General features: G+C 40.2%; 1 protein-coding gene across 2 annotated transcripts; it reads right to left on the bottom strand.

Annotated features, from left to right (window-relative positions):
- Positions 1–233: 233 nt before the first annotated feature.
- On the bottom strand, positions 234–27,007 carry AGGF1 (angiogenic factor with G-patch and FHA domains 1). Of its 2 annotated transcripts, none has more exons than XM_054987267.1 (14): positions 26,611–27,007; positions 24,486–24,585; positions 23,817–24,010; positions 22,121–22,267; positions 20,508–20,696; positions 12,749–13,094; positions 9,773–9,884; positions 8,314–8,365; positions 8,054–8,155; positions 7,669–7,834; positions 4,591–4,673; positions 4,007–4,134; positions 2,841–2,940; positions 234–1,598 (listed from the first exon to the last, which is right to left on the bottom strand). In XM_054987267.1, the coding sequence occupies exons 1-14, from the start codon at positions 26,752–26,754 to the stop codon at positions 1,398–1,400; spliced, it is 2,064 nt and encodes a 687-aa protein (XP_054843242.1). In that variant the 5' UTR covers positions 26,755–27,007; the 3' UTR covers positions 234–1,397. The 2 variants fall into 2 exon arrangements, with proteins under 2 accessions (XP_054843242.1, XP_054843243.1); XM_054987268.1 differs by lacking the exon at positions 12,749–13,094 and adding an exon at positions 16,162–16,231.

The raw sequence follows: 27,007 nt of genomic DNA on the forward strand, positions 1-27,007 counted from the left end.
AGGTATGAAATTGTAAAAATGCGAGGAGACACATCAAAAGTGTATTGGAATCTGTGAGATTATTTTTAAATAAGATGTTAGCAAGGTGTGTGATGATGAGATACATACACACTTTCAGTAACTGACTCATAAAAATTGTAGGTAGCTAAGTAGGACAAAATACAAATGAAAGTTTATGAAATATATTCCTCCATGTGCCAAGCACATCTTTCCACCTAAAGGCTCACACCACATAAGTTGAAAGTATTGTCTTTATTAATATTTCAATAAATATCACATGTTTGGCATCTGCCCTAAAGCAGAAAAAGAACCATCAAGATTCCTGCCTTACACTCCATTGCCAGCAATGGATACAGAACGGTCCCAACAGGGTGATAAATAATTCTAATTCAACAAAATCTTTAATCCACTGAACAGTGCCACAGATTTCAAGAAGGCCTGTAAAGTGGCTTAAAGATGGAGACGATAGGTGGCAGTTTACATCCTAAGGCTGCTACACCTTAAGAATTAGCATGTGGTACAGATCTCCTGGAGTATATCACTTAAGTGATACACTCCTGGAGTATATCACTTCAGAATACAGGGATCCATGAATGAATGCTGCTTTCCCCAAGCATGTACAATATTCCCACTAATGACAATTACCACTATTGACTACAATGAGGCTTGATTTCCTCTTACATGCCAGCTTTCCACAAAGGACCACTCAATCATAGGATTCTGAAGTGGGAGGGCAGTATCACATAATTCTTCGTGTGTGGAACAGCTTTGAATATCACAGCAGTTTCTGAACATGCTACTTCAGTGTGTGCTACAAGTGTCTCCTATACAACACTAAAGTTCTTCACGGAAGAAAGTAATTTGTTACTGCCAACTGATCTTCACAAAAAATAAATTGGTACTCCATTTAAAAAAGGATAGTTGTCTAACAAACTGTTAGAAAATATTGGCAATTATTAATAGGAATTAGATGAGGCATAGCAATATCACATCTAGAGATGCTTCTCTTGCTAAAAATGTTACAAGTTCATACATACGCAGCAATTTTTTTGCATCAGTTCATATAAAGGCATAAGTCTAAACATAGGCATTAATATTTCAACTCACTGACCTGCTGGATAATAAGTCACAGAACAAATAAAATGATTCTTAAGTCATCCTCTTTCCAATATTAAACACACGTGCCCTCAGTCAAGATCTGACCTATTTTAATTCATAGGGCATCCTGTTTAAAAGTGTGCTTTTCAAAAAAAATAAAAGCATGTAAACCAAACGATGAGCTACAATCAGTCAGTCTAGTCAGCATACTTTGAAATATGCTGTACAATCCAACTCCCATTTTAGCACAAATTAAAACCCATCTATTAAAACATCTTAGTAATCTAAATTGAACAATTTCATTCTGCAGTTTCTCTGACCCAAGGCAGATTTTTTGATACATTTTTCTGTGTTTTAGAGTCTTGGAAATTTTCAGCAAATCTCTCTCTTGCTTTTTCCCAGTTCCTCTTGTTCTTCATGTTGACAGTCTGAACATTTTCTGCTGAGATGGGAGTACTTGCACCCAGGCCCACGTGCTTTCTGTGCAGCTGTAGTGCGATCTGTCAAACATGAAAAAAAATATAAGTATGCAATTTATAACTTCGCCTTTCTGGTTTAAAAATTCTTCCCAATATGTAACCAACAGATCTATCTCCTAGTAGGCAAACCACCACAAATCTAATCCTGTCTCATCTATTTCCTTATCTACAATCTTAGTCCTAATAGCAAGATGTGGAATTAAACTATGTAAAGCTTTCTGTATTTGTTCTACTAAATTCAGTGTTATATAAAAGCTACAGATTGTCACTGCTTCCTACATGTGTACTGACTAAGGGTGTACACTGAAAACGCTTGTTTCATTTTCAGATCTGAGGGTTCTGAACCAGTTACGTGCTGTTATTGTACTTTAGTGACTAGGGCATTCCTGGCTTGGATCTAATCAGTTTGGTGGGTTTTTTTTTATCACCATGAGTTTCGGCCCTGTTCTTTGCAATGTGGGCTTCCAGGCTCTTTGGATCAGGTGTTTTTGCACTGAATGGCCCCAAAATTGCACAGAACTCAGTCCTTCCTCTAAACCATTGACCTGCTGAGTTTTCCTTCAGTTACACTACACAACAACAGGCCCCGAAGAAGGCGAGTGTTGGCCAGTGCACATGGTAAGAAACTTACTGACAAAGGGAAAGGGGGGGGGGGTGCAGTGCCATCTTGTTTCCCTTCCAAACCTGAGAGGTGAGTAGGGGGGAAAATCTGCCCTTGCAAGAACCTGATTGGCTGGAGGGGGAGAATGCACTGATGCACTCTGTGCTTATTTTCCCTTCCTGCCAGAGTTAATTAATAATGTAAATACTCTCTCCCCTTGGGATCTGATTGGTGAATGCTGTTCATGAAAACAAGATGCTGCCCTGCAAGGCAAAGTCTAGTGCCTGCCTGCTGCAGATCCTGCCAACCAAAACAACAACACACAATCCTTTTCCTGGGAGGGTCTTGTTACAATTTAGCTTCCTGGATTTGATTCAGCATTCTAGATGCTGCTTTAACAAAACAAAACAGCTATTGTGGTCTTTTTTTCAGCTTGTTTTGCCCATTATGCACACCCCTAGTACTGACTACTACCATCTTCCTGCGAGATGAGTACTGTTCAAATATGCATAAATAAAACAAGTTCATTAGTGTAATTTTCCACATTCAGCATACTCAGATCCACGGAGATTATATTAAGAATAGCATAAAGGATCGTTTTGGTGTAGCTACCCTAACTTTAATGTAATTTTTATGCAATCTGCACAATGAAGTAGACCTACCGGATCTTTCATTCCGCCACCACTCTTTCCAAGTCCTTCACCTTTCTTCCATCCCATTTTCTCCAACATTTTATGACCTTTGTTGCTGTCACTAATTTCACTTTAAAAACAAAAGTAAATACAATTTTGTACAGGGAGAGGAATACCATTTTGTTTTTTCGTTTTTTACAACTGGATAATTGTCAAATTCACACACAATTATCTCTTCTACAGTCTAAATAAGAAAATAATTTTACTTGGTACAAAAGTATAAGAGATAGTTAATTGTACATACTTCTCTTGTTTAGAACAAGTGTGCTGAACTACAGATACTTATTTTGTGTTGGGAAATGAAGTTTCCAGTATTTTAATATTGATAGTAAAAATTGCTATTTTAACAGCATTGTCATAAGCCCTAACCCTGTTTTTCATGGAAAGGAAGCAGTATTTTCACAGACCCCCATTTTGCTCCCATGTGTTTTTTGGGGGAGTCCAGTGCCCCCCCCCCCCCGGGAATGGGAGAATGCAACAGGTGTCAACAGTACAATGCAGACAAGAACATTAACTTGCGCAAACATAAGTTTCGCGTACCCTACTAACAAACAAGTATTTAGGATAATAAAATGTGAATTAAAAACAAACTGCTTCATTAGTACATCAGCATGATAGTTGCTAGCATGCTATCTTACTGACAACAACCAGCAAGAGAATACAGAACACACTGTCACATTAGCTCAATGCTCAGCAATACCATCACACAAACAAGCCTATCTGGTGGTACAGAAACTGAGCTGGCCTGGTAAAGACGTTCTGCCCCCCTCCTCCAAGCTCTTCAGAGTCAGCTCTACATCTGTCTATTGCAATAAGCAGGTAATGTGAAAGACTTCTACCCGAGACCCTGGAGAGCTACTGCCCGTCAGTGTAGATAGTACTGACTTTGAAATATCGATGATCTGAGTCAGTATAAGGCAGCTTCAATGACATTAACTGTACATTTTAAAGAATTTATTTAGATCAGTGCCTAAAAAATATTCTGTGCTCTAGGAGTGTTTGACAAATAGCACTGGTGGTTTGAAGAAACAGACTTAGCTACTGTGAATAGCTGTGCCTTGAATGTGTGCTAGGATAACACATAACTATAGTTTCTGATTTGTAGTGATATATAAGCACAGAAACGATCTACTTACACATGTACAGAAGCTGGTGCATCATCCCTATGAAAAGTTCCTTCACTTCCAACCATTTCTCGGCGCTTTCCTGCTCTGTCTTTGTACTTCGGATTTTTTACCACATTATCATTTTCATATTCTGCATTCTTTTCAAAGATAAATCAAGCCAATATGTGTGTGAACTTTTCCTTTATGAATAAAGCATTTTCAGCACACAATACTTTTTGAATAACACAATACACCTTTTTTAGCACTTCACAAGACAATGTCTTTTCAAGTCAACTTTGAAAAGCATCATGTCTGCACGGGTGGCAGGGACAAACTCTAAGAGACAGTGCAGCCTAAAAGACTGGGCTGCTACTTGTATGCTGGCGACTTGTCACTCACTACCACTGTACGGAAACACTGATTGCACGGGCTGAATGAAACCCACTCTCTTCTATTAAATGCCCCATTCTCATTTTATCCACAGAGCTTTCACAACCATGGTGCAGAATGCAGTAAAACATTCAGAAGACACAGATCTCAAGATCTATTTTTTTATCAGAACAGCAGCAATACAGTTCACTAACTAGCTGACACTTTTAAAAATAAAAACTTACCTGTAAACCGTATTTTACACGTATTTGTTTTAATGCTTTTCTTCTATTTAACTCTTTCTCTTCTTTAGTCAGTGCAGGGCAAACTGAAAGGAATAGTTTAAAAAACATTGATTTAATTTGAGAACAAAAGCTGGTATTTTCCCTATATATATGGGACTCATGTTAGAAAAATGTTCAGTTCATGTTATACCAAGGGTAATGTATTAATTTATCTATATACTCAGGCAATAAATATCTGGATCTAATCAAAGCAAAGGGTAGCTGATATGCTATAATGCAGTGGTCCCCAACCTTTATAAACCTGTGGGCACCTTTGAAATTCTGACATAGGGTGGTGGGTGCAACCACAAATTGGCTGCTGCAAGAGGCAGAACCACACAAAGGGAAGAACCCCAAATGCAGGAGAGGAGTAAATTTTAAAAATATATTGAGAAAGGAAAGTGAGAGAGAATAAAACCAACATTGTGGTAGCAACTGCTGCTGAAACTTATTTTAATCTGCCCAGCCAATTGGATCTTCAGCGGCCAATCAGAAGTCTTGCTGGGCTACTGCCCTATCAAGCCCCACCCATTTGGTATGGGCCAGGAAAGGTATTGGCAGGCACATGACACCCATAGGTATCATGTTGGGGACCCTGCCACTGGTGTTGGGTTTGGATGTCAGAAGTTTAGGTTAAATGCCCCTGAAGTAGCTCTACAGACTAACTGACCTTAAGAGAATTGTTATGAGATTAAAATACGACTTTTCAATTCTGGAAGAAGGTCAGGGTATGACTGTGATCTGTAGACTGCTCATGATTATATTGGTAGACTAATGAGCTGTGGGGCATTACACTTAATAATGTAGTATTTTACCTGTGAGCTTCAAAGCCTTCCCTGCAAGAATCCTGTTAGATATCCTAATTTTATTCTCTTATTATAGAAAGCTTATTATTTAAACAAAGGGGAAAAAAGGATGTAACTAAATGACATGATGAAACTTCCTGACTGATTAACCACATGAACCAACAATAGCTGTGTAATGATTTTAAGTAAATGTGTGTATGTGTCTTGAAATGCTTGGTGTGGTATAGATGAAGAGTGGGGGTGAAAGAGAGGGATGAGTGAGTGATATGATTGGTTGATGACTGAGAGTGTGGGCGGAGTGAATGCAGTTTTAGACTGAGAGTGGAGAGAAAATATTTAGTCAGGAGAAAGCAGGCTAGCTGTGTGCAGCCTGAGCTTGTGTATGTTGTCTGAGAGAAATATAACCTGTGGGGTAGCCTAAACTGTGTTTGTGAAAGAACATTCAGTCAGGAAAAGCAGGCAAACTGTGTGCGACCGAGAAAAGGTCTTACTAGTAATTGAGAGAGAAATTAATATCAAAAGTAGGCAAACTGTGTGTGAAGCCTGAGAGAAGATCTGTGTGACTGGGTTTAAGTAAAGTAACTTTAAGAATTGAGAACTCTTTTGAAACCATCAAGTTTTAGAAATAATATGAAACCGATACGCTTCTTATAAAAATAAACGTTTATTTTGGTTTTTTTTATATCCCAGAGTATCTGTCATTCCTATATCCCATTCCTATCCTCAGGGCCACATAGTACCATGAAAAAGCCTGACCCTTGAGCACGTTGCTAAAAGGAGAGATTTAAGTTATTCTGGAATTTAATTCTTGATGGCAGCAATCTACCAAGAGGGGGCAAGAATAAGAAGGCTTAAAGACCAAATCTACCCAAGAGAAAGAAAGGGATCGTAATAAGATCCCACCCCTACCACCACTTGTTACAAGCCTGTTACAGTGACAAGCTCTTTGCCAGTTTGCCAGTTCAAATTAATGTTTGAACTTAGGTTATTGCAGCATAAAATTAGACTAAACATTTTAACTTTTTATTTATTATATCTGAACCCTAGGCCAATTTCATTTTAGTACTAGCAGTCATGTAGTTGAATAAGCAATAGTCTGCCTTTGCTTATTTATTTATAGTCCACCTTTCTCACTGAGACTCAAGGCAGATTACACAGTGTGAGATTAGTAGAGTCAATATCAAGAACATTTCCATAAACAATGTGATAGGGTAAACAGACACACGTTCACAAAGACATAACATTAGCAGGAATCCAATACAACATAGTGGTGAAGTCTATGGTTCCTAACGTATTAGCGGATCATCTGAGATCTCCTCCTTACAATCAGCCCTCCCATCTGAGTAGGTAAAAAGGTACCTACTCAGATAGAAGGGCTGTATTGTAGGGAGGGGATCTGAGTAAAAAGCCTTTTTTAATAATTCAGTTTACATTGTTTGAGGAAAGCCAGGAGAGTGGGGCCTCTCCTGACCTCCTCAGACAGGCCATTCCACAGGGTAGGAGCCACCACAGATAAAGCCTGTGTACGGGCTGCTGTTGATTTCACTGATGTGCAGGGTGACACCTGCAGGAGACTCTGTTTGGAAGAGTGAAGCTGCCATGGAGGAGCATAGGGAGGGAAGTGGTCCCATAGGTATCTGGACCAAAGCCGTGAAGAGCGTTAAGCTTTTATAGAAGGAACTCAGACAAAACACTTAAGAATGCCAAAGGATTAAGAAAGATCCTTTTGGCAATCCTAGTTCAACTCCTCCCCACTGTATTACTGGTTTTCCTATTATTTAAAGCAGGAGTAGTCAACTTGGGTGAAGCAGGCAGTTCTACCCTGCTAAGCTGGAGGTCAGACCCTTCCAGTAGTACCATCACTGCTCATCTCTCCATGCACATTAGCCAGGCTGGATCTGGCACCAAATGCTGAAGTATCACTCCAGGTGAATTACCAAAGTCTCTGGGGCTTCTACTCATTTAGCACCGACAGTAGTATAGGCTAGCTGGAGGGAAGATTTTAGACTAAAGGTTCTTCATTTTTATTTTGTTAAAAGTACCTCCAAACTCCTGAAGTGCAGAACCATTTTTCAAAATGCTAAACATTCTTCAGTAGCTTTCATTTCTAAATCCGTGCATATTTGCTATAAGGCACCTTAAACATAGGCTGACAACAGCATTTCTCTATGTCAACCCTACTTTCCATGCAAAGGGCCCGTGCTGTTTTCATAACCAACAACATGTTATTTACTGGAAGATTCACTTTTCTTATCAAGGCGAAGATGGGCTCTGACTTGCCCAGGTTCACATCCATCACAAGTTTCACTGCCAGGGTGTATATGGAAGGACAGTACAGTTTCTCCAATCTTCACTTCATCACCATGTTCCAGAAGATAAGGATCACTTTTTGCTTTAGGCTACAGAAAACAAATACATACTTAAAAAAAAGAAGTTAAACGGCAGATAAATACTGATGAGATCTTCCTGAACATATTCTTCTGAGAAAGAAAATATCCAGTGCAAGAAGATACACCAGGAGTACAGAGAAGATACTGAAAGTGATGCTAGGACAGGGGAACGGAGATTTCAGGTCTGGGAAGACTAGGCAATAGTATTTTTTAAATTTCTATGCTCACCTGAAGTATTTGATTTCCATTAACCACAGTACCATTCTGACTGCCTTGATCCACAAGAACATAATTTTGCAATTCGTGATCAAAGTACACTTCTGCATGAAACTAATCAGAAAATAAAGTTTTAATACAAACTATGTTCCTCTTATTAGCATTGCTCAAAATAAATACAGATACTTTTTATATACAGCAACTCAATTAATTGCTGTAACCCTTTAATAATTTCTAAGATCACAATAAAAATGTCCTAAAGAATTGGCTACCTTACTAACTCCAACTTCTGGAATCTGCAGCGTGTGTTCCATACCCTTCTCTCTGTAAAGGAAGGCAAGTATTAATTCACATTGGAACAAGGCTTCACATAGTAATCCAAATAACCCTTGAGAACTTGATTAGAGACAGCCAAAGTGATATAGTGGTTAGAGTGTCTGTAAACATGCCAAATAGTGTAATTTTACATACTGCTAGTAAATGATGCATTTGTCTGTTAAAACAGAAAAATAAATTTAGGTTTGATAGGTAAGTAACTCATATATTTCATATATATAGCAAGTATTGTATATAAACATGTCCAACTTAATTCCAACTTGCACTGCAGCCTTAGAACTTGTCGGGGGGAGAATATCAATAAATCATACATCCTTCCATTGTGGTGGAGTTGTAGTAACATTATAACAGCGAAGAAAAAAACAGCATGCAAGAAACTCGTTATACTGTTAAACATTTAAGGAAAATTTTGATAGTACACAAGGCCAGACAACAAATGAACGTGAACTACTATGAAAAAAACCCAAAACAGGCTCTGTAAGTTTCATAAAGTGTATTATATGCTATTCATTTAACTCAGAAGTGCCGACATTTGTGAAGAATTATTAAGCTAAAGAGGGGCAGAAACTTGATACAGCAACCTAAATGCCAATCACCAGATTCAATTTTCAGAATGCTATTGGGCCTCCTGGGGAACTGGTTTTTTAACTGCTAGTTTAACCAACTTTATTTTTAGAGTGCAATGATACTTATTAGCTTAAACACATAATTGGGAGAATGAAAACTATCCAAACAGTTCAGGCGTATCTATGCTATCAATTCAGACTGATGGCTACATGACTCTCAGCTAGCAGAATCACTTTTTTATGGAGGGGAAAGGAATTTCAGATGAAGTACTCTCAGCAGCACTCTTGCAAAAATTACCATTTTGAGGCATTATTCACCATCAAAGCAGTTTAAATCTGAATTGTAAATATAGCTGTATCTTATGACCATTTTAAAATAGACTGATCTGGACCAAGTATATGAAACATAATTTACAGCACAGCATCAATTTTCAAACATTAAGAGCGACGAAGTATTTTGCCTTTATTCAGTATCTGCCTCCCAACTCCACCTTCATTTCAAGCCACTGTAACCCTTTAGTTCGCATGCCTAAATATTATATTCTGGATAAGCTATTTGCTATTTCAGAATTAAATATATTTTGTACATTTTGTTGTATTCCTGAATTCGCCATATAGGGATTTAACCACTCCCCCATTTTGAAGGCAAATGGAAGTCACCAGCCAATTTGTTACAGTTAAAATGTGTATCAGGGTCACTAGAGCTATGGACCACATCAGCTAGAGCTGTTAAAAATATCTGAAGTAAAATGAACACACTGGGCACAAGAAGTAAGCAGAAAAACAGATAACTACCATGATTTTACATGAGTATATACATTTTGGTTACCTTCCAATAGTGGCAGGCTTTACAGCTGTAATGATATACAGAGATCCCATTTGGAGAACTGGTGATCTAATTACAGTCACTCTAATGCAAGGTGGCCAGATCTTGTCTCCATCTAAATTTATAAAAATAAATATTAGACGAAGTATAACACTTTTGATTTTCAAACTAATCAGGTACTGTATAACTACTGCATCATTTCAACCAAGTGGACCAATGGGCCAAAAATCTGTTAAAACAATGTACACGCACATTTGCTAAGAAAACTGACAGGTATATTTTTTTCCAAGATTAACCAGCAGGATATCAGTGTAATAGGATCAGTACAGCTCAACTGCAGCAGTTTCTGGTAGCAACCAAGGCTAATTGACAGAGTTCTTGCTTCTGAGAGTAGAGAGAAAGCTAATGACTGTTCCCAAAGTGATGCAACTACATCACTGTTAGTCATAATGAAAGTAACACCAAAGAGCACAGCTACACCCAAGACAGAACTTTCATAACAATAGAGAGAAGAAAATATCAGGGCTGAATTTGTGATCTTTATTTCTTATGCACCATGCAGACTTACTACATGGCAGCTATCTGACTACTTAGAAACAAATAAGGCCTTAACAAATGAGACCCAGGTTTGAATCTTCATTCTACTATGGAAGCTTGCTAGATGACCTTGGAATAGTCACCCCCCCCCAACCTATCCTACCTGATAGGGTTGTTGTGAGGATAAAATTTACATGGTGAGATTGGGTCCAAATTGGGAAGAAAAATGGGGTATAAATAAAGGAAATAAATTTTTAGTATTGCATACAATTCTTTTCACAGTATCTCTAAAAAGACTGCAGAGTTGGAAAAGTACAAAGAGGATCACCAAGATGGAGGCTGGCGCTCCTTTCCTGTGAAGAAAGGCTAAAAAGAGTCTTGGACTTTTCAGATTAGAGAAGAGATGACTAAGGGGGGGGGGCACAATAGAAGTTTATAAAATTAAGCATGAGGAAGATAGCAGGGACAGAAATAACTTTTTCTTTCTCCTCCATAATACTAGAATCCAGGGGTCACTCAGTGAAGTTACTGGATAACAGATTCAGGATAGAAAAGGAAATGCTTTTTTATTCAGTAAGTAAATTGGGTTATTTTCTGCCAGTAATGGCTGTTTTCTCTAGTAATGGCTAGAGGTGGGCATGGAATGGAAAAAAACCATGGGCTGTTGGTCCATGGTTCGTCGTGTTTCACGGACCATCGACTTTTTACAGACCCACCCCAGTTCGCAGACTGGTTGGTCTGTCAGTGCCGGTTTCCGTGCCGCTTGCAAAAGGGCATGGAAATGGGGGCTTTAACCCCCCCTTGCTCTAGCTGTCTGGTGGAGCTGCGAGTCAGCTGAAGCAAGGGGGGTGTTTAAAACGCTCCCCCTGCCACTTGCGAGCGGCACAGGGAGCGCTTTAAACTTTAACCCCGCCTGTCAGCTGAAGCCAGCCCCGCGGAGGAGCACCCATTTCCATGCCACTTGCAAGTGAGGGGCATGGAAATGGGTGCTTCAGCTGGCAGGTGGGGAAGACCCAGACCAATGGACCGGCCCAAAAGTCATAGCGTCAGTGGAAAACGGGCATCCCACAACCTGCCGGTTTGCGAATGCCAAACCGGGCCGGTCCATGTCAAATTTAGGTCCATTTTCTGGTCAGTGCCCACCTCTAGTAATGGCCATGAGCATGGATGACTTTAAAAGGCTAGACCCATCAATGGCTGCTAGCTGTGGTAACTAAAGGGGACCTCTGTATTCAGAGGCAGCAAACCTCTGAATATCAGGAACAAGACAACATCAGGGGAAGGTCTTAGCCTCTATGCAATGCAATGCCCTCAGAATTATTGGTTGGCCATTGTGCAAAATAAATTGTTGGACAAGATGGACCACTGGTCTGATCCAAAAAGCTTTTCTTACATGAAGGTATCTCAGGATGGGGAATATACTCTTTCCCACTATTGTCAGTAAAACAGTGCAAGAATAAGGACTGCTGAGTGGAGTTTAAAATGGCAAGCCGCCCAAGGATGAATGAAACCCAAGTCCTGTACTCCAGAAGCAAAGCTGCTCAGAGACCTTGGAACACTGGTAGGTCAACCAAAATCCACAACAGCAAACTTTGAAAATTAGTACAATATTGAATTTTTGTTCTATTCAGAAAGAATGCCTTCTAAAGATTATACATATAGCTCCCTCCAAACCTTGCTTTACCTACAGAGAACAGTTAACTAGGTTTAGACAAACAGGTTTGATCTTGGGAACCCTGAAACAGTCCTGATTGCTGCACTGGAAATGCAGCCACATTTCACCCTAAGGTACAGAAACTATTACTCCTCAAAAAGTCCTGCTTCATATTCTACAGGCTTCATTTGAACAAGCTTTCTCGGAATCAGTGTGTGTCTGGCCTCTCATACAGCAACTAAAGCTTCAAATACTGTGGCTGATCCAACAAACTCCCTAGTTGCTAAAAATATGAGCTTAACCAGCTAGTGCATTTTAATGAGACACAGTCACAAGGACAAGTATGAGTATGATACGGGGACTCAATAAAATTATTGAGTAGGATATAGGGACTCAATAAGAATTTACGGCAGAATTCCAGTCCAGTGACACCTTAAAAACCAACAAGATTTTCAGCGTGTAAACTTCTGAGGATCAAAGCTCCCTTCGAATAGTATAGATTATGTGCATAAAATTTTTCTACTAACAAGAAAATCTCTGTAAGTACTAGCAAAACAGTATAAAACATCTTTATGCAACTGACTTGGCAAAGATATAATCCATATTTACTTGTAATAATATTGGAAGGCGAGACAGAAACAGCATATTGGAAAATTTTTACCATTTCACTGAAGACATTGATTTTGAGACATGAAGCATCCAGATTTGTAGATTTCAGTTTTTATCCTTGTTATTTTTTTTTGGTTTCACAAACACTTAAGAATATTTCATAAAAAGCCAAAATTCACCTTCACTGTCAGTTTCTTCTGAATCTACAGTTGCTTCGCTTGTTACTTCATCTCCACTACTATAATCCTCCTGTTCAGAATCCGTAATTTCCCCTTCTTCTGGCTCACTCTCCGACTCTGTCTTACTATCGTCCATAAGAAGAGCAGAGCATTGTTTGATCTTTTTGGTAAGATTTAAATTGGTGCCATTTGTGGTACTTGGTTCATTGGATGCTTGGCTGTTTCTTGTACCAGTGTCCACTTTAGCCTTTTTCATATTTGGAAATTCCTCCTCTTCTGGAGAACTTAGTTCATTAGAGGTTGAAAGGTAATTCAGAGTGCTGGATGATTTTTGCTCATCTGTATCCTGGAGATTTATAGAAAAATTAAACTTGAAGAATTTTAACAATTTTTATTTGATAATGTCTGAATTTTATAATGGCTGGATTCTTTTAACCATTACATTCTTGAATGTAAACAAGCTAGTAAATGTAAAGCTATTTTGTGTGGAAACGTGGAATAGTGGAATCAGTCGATGTTAAATCATTCTTATTTAAGACGCTTTGGTAAAGTCCTCTTCAGTGCTTGGAAATTACAACCAGTATACCATAAATCTTCAAATCCCTTCACTGACTTTTTAGAGATTCTGTCTTCACTTAATTTTTTTTAAAGCAAAGAATGTTGTCCATTCTACACATGCATTTGCAGAGACTTCTAGGTTGCTTCTCCTATTCTTCCCCTATCACAGTAGAATTCTTGTGTTTGTAGCATCCATTGTTTCAGTGATCAACAACGACACTGGCCTGCAAGTTCACTTCTAAATCGCATCAAGAAGAATAAGAAAAACAGCCGCCACGCACTGCCCACCCTCTGCATTAAGATATTACACGCTAGACTGGAAGAGTCCCTGAAGTTGCAGCAGGGCTGGCTGGCCACATGGAAAGATGTACCTTCTGAGTAATCATCTGCCATTCTCTACCATCCTAAATATTTTTTAAATGATCCATTCACTTGTTGGTACTAACATCCTAACATTCTTCTTTATAAATCATTTAATTTGAACAGCATCACTTAACAGTTCAAACAATGCCCATGCAGAACTGTAAGTAAACATTTCTCTCTACTGCTAAAAACAGGAACGCAACTGTACATTTTAATACATTAGTGCAGCCTTGCAAAATTACCTTGCATACCCCGTAATTTTATAATGCAAGCCTATCTTATACAGTGAAGACTTACTATGATTGTGTATAGTTTAAGTATACTGCTATGTTTAAACCTGAGGTACTTATCTAATATAACCAAATATTTTCCTTCAGCTCAGCAATTTGCTGATACTTTCCCCAAGGTATTAGTCTAAATCACCGTACCTGTTTATGTGTCCCTATATTAGCCTTCCTATCACCTATCCCCAGCATCTAAGAAATGGAACTTTGAATTTCTCCCGCCTAAGGGAAACAAGCCCTCATTAGACAACAGGTATCTATTCTTGTTTCCTTTTTCTAAGCTCATTATTGAATTCATTTTCCACTGCACCATTCACAATGCCAGAATCATCAATCCAATCCAATCTTTTTTAGCAAATATTTTTCTAAGTTAGAGGTTATACCACCAAGCTGTATTAGTGTGCCTCATTCTTGTTCAGAGAACTAATCTAAATGCAATGCTTCTTTTTGAGCTTGATATTTCTTAATCTTTTTGAATGTACAAAGTCAGAAGTCTACGTCTCTGAGTTTCCCCCCACGCGAATAGGAAGCTTCTAGGGTAAAGGGGGCAATCAGATGATGCTATGCCTAATTTGTGCAGTTTGTCTAGCTCTTCTTCTTCTCCAATTTACTCTTCAGAAAATATGAATCTCATTTTTTCTAGAGGGGAAATTTCCAGGTCAGATACAGGTGGAGCATCTAATCAAGATGCTCCCCCATTGCCACCATAGGGGCAGATCTAAGCTCAACATTTCCCTGCCTTTTAAAACCCCTTTAAAGTTTTCCCCCTCCATTTCACTTCCAAGTCATGCTGTAGAGGATACTGGGCTGTGAGGGTCTTGGTGTGATCACCACTGCGTTCGTGCAGGAAAAAGAGGGAGGAGCACGGGGAGTGGCAGCAGCAATGAATGGCCAGGGACTGGGCAGGGGGAAAGGGTGTGAACACCATTCCCACACTGCTTTCTGTTGTGGTAGGCAATTGCACTCCTGTGTGGATGTAGCCCTGAGGGATATACTTAATTTCCAGTGCTAAATTGTTAAGAAATTTTAAACCCTACGTCTCTACAGCTCTTCTTATGCTAGGAGGTACAAGATTTATTATAAGTTCAAATACATACAGTAAAGAAACCTCTTAATTAAATTAATTGCATATTTTATTCAATAGAAAGGAGTTTTAATTATAAATACTATACATTCTTTACAATTATGCTTCATATACTTTATATTACAATTTCACTAGCTATCTATTCATCCATCTTGCAGGCCTGAATAATATGATAAAACTAACAGAAAAAAAATCCTCTGTAGACTCTACTGGAAGACTTCTGAATTAATATAAACACACAACCTTGCCCTGACTTTCCAGTTGGACCTACAAACGAAATCATAAAGATCAACTGAGCATACTGGATTAAGTAACGATGATTTTCTGACCATGCAAGATTCCCTTTCAGCCTTCTTTTATACTGCGAAAAAGCCTATCAAAGAAGTTCCTAGAGATGGACTTGTACAACTATTTGCTCTGAACCGGATCATGGCTAATATAGCCATGCAATTTGCCATTTGGCCACTCCCCTCAGTAGGTGGTAAAGAAATGAGCTTGGTGTCTGCTGTCCCTCTCCTGTCAGTTTTTCTTACTAACATTTCCTTTCTTCTGCACACGTCTACGTCAGTCACCACCACCGTTTCCAATCACAGAAAACCTTAGAAAGAAAGTTTCACAGACCATACTGCTAAACTCAACTTGGAAACAGCAACAATATAGTCAGGCAAAGAAGAATGAGTGCTACCACTTGGAAAGGACAAAGAGTAAGAGCAGGGCGGAAGGGCAGTGACTCAACCGAGATATTTTCAAGGGTGGGCTAAAGGGTTTTCTTTTTCTTTTTGCCTTCAAGTCACAACTAACTTATTGCAACCCAGCAGGGTTTTTAATGCAAGAGATCTTCAGAGATGTTTTGCCATTGCTTGCCTCTGTGTAGTAACTTAGACTTCCTTGGTGATCTTGCATCCAAGTACTAACCAGAGCTAACCATGCTTAGCTTCCAAGAATTGATGAGATCAGGCTAGCCTGGGCTATCCAGGTCAGGGCAAATCGGTTTTAAGTCACAGCAAATGTCTAAATCAGCAGTGTTTTCTCCCCAAACAGCTTCTTGCTATGTCAATTAATTTTAAATTTCTCTCAGGACTAGATGTAAATATCCACTAATGAGTTTCGTGCCACAACTCTACCTTCACCAGCAGTTGCCAATCCAGAAGATGAAATCTTCAGATTAGCCATGGTTTCTGTCAATTGATGTACCTAAAGATGAACAGCAGCAAACAGTAAACTACACAGTGTAAAAATGAAGTTTCAAGAGTACTATGGAAACATTTTGCTTCTAAATGAGCTTGTTTCCAAATTCTGAGACTTATATTTTCTCATAAGTGGACAAAACATCTTATAATATACTGCCACAGAGACAGCAATTTTTGTTGCAACCAGGAGGCTCACCATGTTATCAATGCTGTGCAGTAATTTATATAGTTAGAAGTTAAAATTCCAAAGGGCTACAAGGGTATCCTTGAGTCAGACTTGGTATCCATACCCAATCACTGACAGTGATGGTTCCCCGCCTAAGGGGCATGTAGGCAACACCAATGGAAAGGGGCAGTGAGTCCCACCTTGACTCCTCTGGTGGCATCCTATGGGATACTTTGTCCTAGCAGGTGGGGGTAGAGAGGGCTTGATCTCTCCATTTTCTAGGTCTAGATCTTGCTTGCATCAGCTTAAAACACTGTAGCTAAACATACACAACTGGGCTTAGGAATGTTACACAGACAAATTTTACAAAAGACTCACATGGAAAACTTCAGGACAGGAAAACTTCTTGGGTCATCATGGCAGCCACAAGACATACTGCTTAAAAGGCTATTACGTGAATGACTTGATCAGCTTCCAAAATGAAAGGCTTACAACAGTCATACCCAGTGTGGCTTCCCTACATCATGGCATAGTATCTCCTTCATTTACTGTAGAGCTGATGGGCCTGAAGACCACAAGGAAGATCCCCAGAACCTAAGACTGAGGGCCTTTGCTATGGTAATGAAGAAAACTTTCTTCCACTTTACCCCAATGCATCTGTGGAGTACTCTAGCTGCTGAATGGATCACAGTAGGATTACTGATCTCCAGTCCATCCCTTAAAGAGATTCAACCATCTACACTAGATATAAATCACTTATGGAACCATAGGCAGTCTGTGCTAATAGAATCCTTGTCAAGCAGCTGCAAAATAAATGAAACAATGTGTGTTCTAGATCTTTGCCCACCTTGCCGTGTAAGTTTGTAAGATTTCTCAGTGTTTTTGCATGGGCATATATACAAATGGGCATGTTCCCTCTCTTTAACATACATTTCCTCCCCTCTTTTCACTTTGCATGGGATCTGCACAGATCTAGTCCAAAAAATCTGGTACAAGTCATGAGTCATGCAACCTCCCATAAGAACTTTTGAGTTCTTTTAAAGAAATATTTTGCTGATGCATGGAATGTTGCAAAGGCCAGAATATTTCTTTTGTGCAACTGTTTTGTTTGATCTATGGACATCCAGCTTCTCATTCATGTCCACATATTCTCAACGCCTACACTGATGGAATTCTTCAAAGAACAATGTGGATTTTAAAAGTATATGCCTTATTCTGAAACATCCACTAGCAATCACAATCTTGATTTTCTACATTTAAGGCACATAAGCTGTTTGCTTCTATTCTTCCATATAATTTTACCAAATACATTATACATTAATTGAAACAAAACCATCTATACAGCATCACTATCTATGACTAAAGAATGTTCACATCATACTAAGACTAGAGACTAACAACTATTGGATGTAAAAAACATTTTTTCACTATACAAGAATGGGAGGGTGTGTATGTACCCTCATCCCTCCAGAATTGGCAGCTATTTTGAGATAGGGAAGAGATCATCCTGACAGCACCCATTTCTGAAGTGCTGCCACATTAGGTAGCCACTAGCGGCTCAGAGAAGTGTAATGGGACTGGGAAGGCTCCTGACATCTCACAGGAGTATAGGCCACATGCATAGCTTGCCAAGCCTGCTTTTGAAAGCTGACTGGAGGTGGCAGAGGAGGACAGGACTGGCTACATGCTCCAAGTAACACAGTTCTGGTATGGTGGGAGGAGGAGGAGAAGCATGAAGACAAATCCTCTTCCCTCCTGGTCTGAGGGAGCTGGAATGGGAGTCACAATGAATCCCAGTGGAGCCGAGAGCAGGAGTAGGACTTAGGACCTCAAACATTCCTTATGAAATCCTATAACATATTTGTGTTATCAGGTTTCTGACAACTCATGTTGTATCTGGGTGTGCCTGTGTGGGAGCACAAGGATAAAAAGTGTGTGAGCAAATACGGCCTCTGGAGGGCGCCGCTGGCAGCGGATGGCTAGGAGAGCCTGCCCATCCCACTGCTGCCAGACTACGCAGCCCAGCTGGAAGGGGAAGGCGGCGCAGTAAGAGTGACGTGCCTGCAAGCCCTGGTGGAGCTGGGATGGGGTGGCGAGAATGACGCTCCCGCTGCCCTGCAAACCCCGGTGGAGCCGGGACAACGTGGCAAGAGCAATGTGCTTGCCACCTTGAGAACCCTGGCAGAGCTGGAGTGTGCCGCTCTCGGCAGAGCTGGGGCGAAAGCAAAGCGCCCGCTGCCCTGTGAGCCCCGCTGGAGCTGAAGCACGCCACTCTCGGTGGAGCTGGGGTGACGAGGCAAGAGCGACGCGCCCACCACCCGGCTCGAGCCGGGCTCGCTGCTCTCGGTGGACCTGGGGTAATGGGGCGCAAGCGATGTGCCCGCTGCTCTGCGACCCCCGCTAGAACCAGGGATGCAGCAGGAAGAGCGAGCCCACTGCCCACCCTCCCTGATCCCGATCCCCACCACTGCCTACCAGCCCTCCCCAGATCCCTCCTGCCTCTCAGCCCTCCCCAGATCCCCCTTATCCCCCTACCTGCCAGCCCTCCCCAGACCCCTCCTGCCTCTCAGCCCTCCCTAGATCTGCCCTTGCCCCCTACCAGCCAGCTCTCCCCAGAATCCTCCAGCCTCTCCGCCCTCCCCAGATCCCCCTTGCCCCCACACGCTAGCCCTCCCCAGCCCCCTCCTGCCTCTCAGCTCTCTCCAGACCCTTGTCCCCCTACCTGCCAGCTCTCCCCAGCCCCCTCCTGCCTCTCAGCCCTCCCCAAGCCCCCCTTGTCTTCCCTACCTGCTAGCCCTCCCCAGCCCCCTCCTGCCTCTCAGCCCTCCCCAGCCCCCTCCTGCCTGCTAGCCCTTCCCAGATCCCCCCTGCCTGCTAGCCCTTCCCAGACCCCCCCCCCCGCCAGCCCCAGCTTTCTAGAGCCCGTTGTATTTATTTGCACAATGGGTTCTGTTTCTAGTAAATTCATATTTGACTACACTCCAGGATACAGGAGAGCAAATATGGAGAGTGGGGTGCTGGGCATCATTATGTGGGTACATCTGCACACAGACTTCTCTTTTCTACCACCATTCCATGTAGTTTGCTTGTCTGCAAACATGTATCTTTTGCTAAAACAATGGGAATTGTGCAAATGCACGAAACTCAAAAGCACACTCTTGACAAAATATGAGGTACCCCAGTAGCAAAGTAGGCTTTCTTGATACCAGATATCCACATGCATTAAGCTGAATATACAAAACCAGAAAGAAGCAGCAACAAGCATACAAATCAATTTTGCTCATCCACATTATCTGTCATGACTGAACACGACATCTGTCACGACAACCTTTGTAGTTGTAGCTCCCACTCAGCTCACTAATCATTAAATTCAAACCATTAACTAATCTAGGACCGAGAACTCTTTAACATTATCTAATTTAGATAAGGCACATGCAGAGAGCAGGAATAATGGCAAAGTGCCCACAGCAGCAGATAATTCTAGATTTAAACAAAATGGGGCTGAGATACAGGCTACTGAGAAAGCAGAACAAGAACACCAAGTCAGACTCAGACTAGCAAGAAAATGTCTCCCAACCCTGTGTGTGTGTGTGTGTGTGTGTGTGTGTGTGTGTGTGTGAGAGAGAGAGAGAGAGAGAGAGAGAGAGAGAGAGTGCGAGCGAGACAGCAAGAGAGTTATCCAGATTTTTCTTGAATATGAACATGAAGTATCCTTTTTTGTTTTATCCAGATTTTCCTTGAAATCAATTGTTCCAACTACTCTTATGAGATTATTTTAGAACTTCATCCCTCTAGCAGTTAAAAATGTTCCCTTAATTTCCAACCTAATATTTATTAATGAATGTTTGTTACTATTATTTCTTGCATCCAGAGTATTTATCTAAGCTTCTCCTCCTCTACTGCCACCCCAACCTCACCCAATATATATCTGAACAGTAAAATTATATTGCCTTATACAGATTGTATTAAAATTGTGCAGTTATATAATTAGCAATTAAAAACTTTTCCTTGAAGTGTGATCTATACTCACTAGAACTAACAAAATTAGGCAGATACTAATTTTACTATTTCACCATAGACCATATTTTAATTTACTATCTGTTTTAAAAAATACCTTGCGCTCATTTGCCTTAGACCATTCAGCATCTCTTCTCTTCTTTTTGCTTTTTTTGTCTTTGCTCTGCTGTATAGCTGATGTTTCATAAGACTGTAAATCAACTCGCGAATGGAACTGATAGCGGCCACTTTCAACATCACAGTAATAATAAATTCCAGTGGTTGGATCATAATAAAGCTGGGTTTCCTTTTAAATGAAAGAGCACAAAATATACCTTAACAGAAGAATAACTGGATATGAACTACCAAGTTTAAAAAGAAACATATGTGAAATTAGACAGGAAACTGAATACTATTAAGAAAAGGAATATTTTAAGTAACAAAAGATTCAGTAAATTAAAGCAGAGTTTAACCATCTTATTGATGAACATATGTTTTAAAAAGAAAACGATATATTCAAGATGCAATACACTGGTCAACAAGGTCACAACACACAAAAGTATTTTCTTCTGCTGTTTGCCTACAATATAGCTGCTTTGTGTCCCTTTTGGGAATATCGGAGTCTGAATTTTAAAAAATAGCATTAAGAAACATATCAAGCAAGAGGCATCAGAGCAATTTACACAAACTAAGCAATGATGTATAACGTAAATAACATGTGTCAGTCTTTCAGACTTTGGGACTTCAAAACTGTGCACTTTAAATGCAGTTTAAATGAAATCCTTGATATGTGAGTGCATCCCAGAAGATTCCACAATTGTATTACTATCTATTACACTATGTCTGAATGAGACATTTCCTCTTTTTAAAATCACTCTCATATGACAAGAGTTAGGAGGATACGGTTGGGAAAACCTGACTACACATCAAGGCAGAGCTGCTAGAATATGTACAGCTTCAAATCATCTAGGAAATCAACCTAGGATCATTACACTGTAACTCAATGAGAGCTGCAAATCACATTGAAAATTGTTTTATATGTTCTATGAGATGTGACATCCTAGGTAACAATTTTGTTCTGCTTCCTAAAATTACTTTTTCAAATCAAGAGGATAATTTAGTTAATGGATGCTCTGTTTTACTGCTGGTTTTATTTTTTGCTTTGAATACTTTTTATCATTAAGCTTCTATATGTATTAATATTGTAAGCTGTACCAAGCATTTTTAATGGAGAAGTGACTAATAATTTTTAATTTTCGATCCCGGCAGAAGCTGAGTTCAGGTAGCCAGCTCAAGGTTGCCTCAGCCTTCCATCCTTCTGAGGTCGGTAAAATGAGTACCCAGTTTCCTGGGGGCAAAGTGTAGATGACTGGGGAAGGCAATGGCAAACCACCTCATAAAAAGTCTGCCAAGAAAAAGTTGTAATGCGATGTCCCACCATGGGTCAATAATGACTCGGTGCTTGCTTACCTTTTTACATAAAACAAGCAAGTTATTCTCATCTTAAAAAAAATAAGTATGTGCAAATTTCAGAAAACCCAAGGCCAAATTAAATCAAACATTTGTACAGCAAATGTGCAATAAATAGTCAAATTTTGTATTTGGTCAACTGACCACTTACATGAACACTACCTATTATTTTAAGGAAAACAAATAAAGACAGCTTAACATAACTACCATTTGGTATACAGACAGCAATGCATTTATAATGGAACAAAATACTTTATTTACCGAGTTATAGTAAAATCCAGTGCTGTGATCATAATATAATCCAGTGCCTTCATCATAGATAAAGCCTGTTTGTGATACAGCAGCTTCTGCCGCAGCCCTCAAACTTTCTGCTAAGGTACCATCTGTTAATAAAGTATCCTCTGATTCCTAAGATTAGAACACAACATAAATGAGAATATTTAATCAGAACCTGCAAACCTTCAGCACATGCATCTTACAATCTTTATTTTGTTCCTGCTCACTGCAATCCAATGGTGTATCCCTGATATTCTCTCTTGGGGAATAAGCAGCTCAGAAATAGTGATTTGTCAAGCTAGTGAAGGTTCTGACCAATCTGGGATCTGATTCCAAGCTGGAGGGCGGGGGGGGGGGGGGAGAGAGCCCAAAGAACAAGAAGTCGCTCATAAAGTGACCAATAATTTGTCTCTGTATTTTAAAATTTGTTCTAATGTAAATTTTTCTGATCAATTTGTACTGGTCATAGACCGAATAAATCTGAATCTGCCTCTGATAGAGAATATGGCAGAACAGCCCTGCTGCCCCATGAATGCCACTCTGCTCAGTCCTCCAAGGCATCTAGGTGCCCAGTGACCATCTTGGGTCACTCAGCAATGTGCTGCTCTCCCAACCCTCCCACGGACTTTCCTCTCACACTGTTCCTTCATTGCACTGCCATCATCTGGCCATTTTAGGAACTGCCCATGAAGAGGGTCAGTATTTCCAGCTTTCATTCCTGGGTTGCCATTCTAAGACTCGGCTTAGTGCCTGCATCTCCTGCTACTCAGAGCCAAGCCACAAGTGACGCCTTACACAGGTTGGACACTTGTCAGTTTACCTCAAGTTTTGATAGGAAATGTAGGCGTCCTGGTTTTACAGCTTGACTCTCCATTACAGCTGCAAGACCAGGATACCTACATTTCCCATCAAAACTTGAGGGAAGCTGACAAGTGTCCAACCTGTGTCAGGCGTCACTTGTAGTTTGGCTCTCTGTGACTCACCACAGGGACAGCTTACTGCACTTTCACACTCCCAAGGAAATGGCAATTAACTGCTTCCATCACGCAGCACCCCCTTCTTGCCCATTTTGTCCAAATGATGAAGGTCTATGTGGTACAGAGAACTACCACCAGTATTTAAAAGAGTAAAGAATTTATTAAAAGTAAAAATTCCATACACATACTCTCTGCATAGCAATGGACTGAACAGGGAATACAAAAGAAAGATGCAAACACACAATTCCCCATCCCTCACTCTGTACATGCCCTAGTTGATCTTATTCTTAAGCAGGTTCTTTATCTTAGAAGTTACAGTGTTCTAAAACGCTCTCCATTACATTACCAAAGTGGCAAGGCAAAACAAAACACAGAAAGGGTTTTGAGAAATAAGCAGGGTCCACTGACTCTCTTGCCTTGCACACCACTTTCAATATCTTCAGCTGCACAAGAGAGCAGCAGGTTGTAAACTTAAAAAATAAAAAGTATCTTAAAGTATTGATAATTCACAAGAATCAGCACAGCTGTGTTTGCAGAAGAGAGCTGTTTCATTCCATTCCCCTTCTTTACTGCAGCCTCCCAAACCCACACAGCTGTTAGTCCACATCAGTCCCCTGACCCCAGCAAACAACTGACTTGTTGGCAAGTTTGTGGGATGCCATTATCTCCTTGGGAAAAGGAAAGGATATAACTACTCAACTCACTTGCTCATCATGGATTACATTATCCTGCACCTCATGTTCATTCTGTGTTGTGCCGATAGCATCCAAATGATCACTTAACGGTAACTGCTCTGTACAATTAGAGTTTGAGCCTTCATTATCACTATTTGGCTGTACAGGTACTCTAGATAAATCAGGTTGAGGCTCAGAGTTATAATAGCTATAATAGTAATAATCTGTTAAAAGCAAAAAATTAAGTTAATTATCAAAGTAGTTTAAAATCAAATTCCAAGTGTATATTAGCATTAAATATGCATTATCCTAAGCATGGCTATATCTTTTCAAGCATATCAGATGTTTCGTAACTTTCCACTCTTTTTTACATTGGTGCCTAACTTCTTCACTTTTTAGAAAAAAATCCAATTATTGCTTTCTTCAGAATAACAGCTAAACCACAAGAGACAAGTAAATGTTATTGCATAATGATCTGTATAAGCAAGAAATAAAACAAACAACTACATCTGCCTCAAATTTAATTTAAGAGTTAAAATACCCCCTAAGTAAAGGAAATGGCAACTAGAATGTTAGAGTGCAGATTGACACCTAGATTTTTTTCCATTTATCAATAGCTAGTTTCTTATTGAGAAAATAAATGCTATCAACAGAGTTTCAATATTAGTTTGAAAATTATAGTATGAATCTACTCACTACCTGCATGTGACCATGCATCATATTCTTCAGTTTGCACTTCTATACTGGATGTTGCCTTCTCACTTTGTATACCACTGATCTCCTTACTGAGTACTTCAACCTACAAAACATGATAATAATATCTATTACAGCATACTTAATCCAATAATATCATTACACTTGGTTATCATACTTAAAAGATTACTGTAGGTCTATCTATCTAGTATATTTTTAACTCCCTCATGGCTTGCCTCCCCCATTCTATTCTCATAACAACCCTGTGAGGTAGATTGTACTGAACATATTAGAGGCACTAATAAAAGTGTAAGCAATACATGACCCATAATAGTATTTGCAAGGTTTTCTTCATTATGAAAGCAAAGGCTTTCACTCTCCTGGCTTTCTACAAACTATGCAAATCAGAATAATTCAAAAAGGCTTTTCTATGTAGATAAGGATGTACAGTAACGAAACAGTTCCAAAAGATGAATTAGGGACTGTGGCCTATACTATGATGTATAAGGTGCACTGTCTGTTGTTGTAAGCAATCCTATCATGTAATTTTTGCATTGTTTAATGTGTCATATTAATACTTTTGCTGCAGTTCTGGTTGGTTCCAGATTCCTACAATCCAAATCCTATTGCATTGTCCAGTGATGTCTCATCTTGTTGTCTGTATTGACTTACTTTGTGTAATCTACCTCGAGTCCCAGTAAGAAAGGCAGTCTATGAATAATATAAATTAAAAAAATAAAAAATCATATAAGCCAATACATTCAAAGTACACAAAGGAAAAAGTCCGTAACACCTCTAGTCACTTGTTCTTAACAAAGATGAGAAATCAGTCAGCAGAAAGAGAACCTTAGAAGTGAAAAATATTACTTATCTTTATGGAAGAACATGATTTTTACAGAAAAACATTTTACTAAAATGGAGGAACTAGAGGGATTCATTCACAGATAACCAGTGATCATCATCTGAGACCATCCTTGGTATCTGAAGAAATGAGATGTGACTTACAAAAGCTCATACCCTACCACAAATGTTGTTAATCTTACAGGTGCTATCCCCACCCTATAAAAGAAAATAACCTCAACCAGAAGCAAGGGTACACAGTAGTCACTAGGCAAATCAGGAGAAAAAGGTAATTCATCTGTGAGCAACACTATGACCATCTGCCATTCCCTGCCCTCTAGAATCCAGCTATAATTTATTGTATTTAGCTTATTCTCAGACTGTCTTTCTTACTGAAATTCAAGCAATGAATACATTTTCATAAAACTTCATTCGTTACAAAGAAAAGCAGATTTTCAAAAGTTGGCAAGAGGGGATTCAGGTTTAATAATTAAATATTTGCATTCAGTTCAAAATTCATTTTAAACCACATTATTTTGAAAAGATAAAAGTATAGTTCAAACTTTTAACAATATTAAAAATCCAATTTAAAGAAATTGATTTGTTTTGTAAAAAGTGTACTGATTTCTATGTTTTGGTTTTCTTGATTTCAGTTTATTGTTGGTGCTCCTCTGTGAATGCTGATGTATTGGTTATATTAATTTTATACTGAGCTCTGTTTTGAATGTCCATATTGAGCAATCCTGGATACACAAATAATCGAACAGTAAGAGGCAACATCACATGCTTATAATGGGGAGAGTGGCCTTTAGCAAAGAAAATATACAGGGTTTTAAGGCCTTACAACTACAGAAATAAAGGTTTCCATGTGACTAGTTTCAGGAATGGATGCTAGACAAGGGACAAAGAGATGCGGTGGACTAGGAGATATGGGGTGGGGCGGGGGCTCAGAGAAGGCTGATTTAGAGGCTTTGATAAAGACAGGGCTTTATTGGGGTCAAAACTCACTCACCTTATAACCTGTTTTTTAGCCACATAATGCATCAAACAGAGGGCACCTCTGAATACTGCTTTTCTGCACTCTCACCATACTCTCCCTTGGGGTTAGAATTTATGGTAGACAGAGGATTAACTGCTTGGCCACTGTGTGAGACAGGATGTTGGACTAGATGGACCACTGGTCTGATTCACCAGCAGCACCAGCTGAATCCCTGCCTGTCATTACGTTGCTACAGACACGAGAGCCCCTACTTGACCCCCCGCCCCCTCCCCCGCCCTTCCGAGCCCCGACCTCTCTCCGCAACTTGGCCGCGCCGGCCTGGGCTTTGAGGCGCAGCTTCTTCTCTCGTTCCAGGCGGCTCCGGCAGGCCTCCAACTCCGCCTCCAGGGCAGCCACCTTCTCCCGCAGCGCCTCCGCCTCCGGGGGCTCCGCCATCCCGGCACTGCTCGCCCTTCTTTCCTCGGGGCTGGGTGCGTGGATCTCCTCACAGGCAGGCGCTCAACCGCCGTTCGGCGCCAGACAGAGCCCAGCGGCGGCAGCAACGGCCGCTCCCCAGCGCCGCCCGCCCGCCGGCCTTCGCAGCCATGGCAGCGTCCTCGCGGACTCGGCCGCGCCCCTCCCTGCGCAGCGCCTCGCGGGTCTCCTTCAGAGCAATAGAAAGCCGCAAAAAGTTTCTCGGGGGTGTGGA

Source organism: Eublepharis macularius, chromosome 8 (assembly GCF_028583425.1).
Source record: "Eublepharis macularius isolate TG4126 chromosome 8, MPM_Emac_v1.0, whole genome shotgun sequence".
Lineage (NCBI taxonomy): Eukaryota > Metazoa > Chordata > Lepidosauria > Squamata > Eublepharidae > Eublepharis > Eublepharis macularius.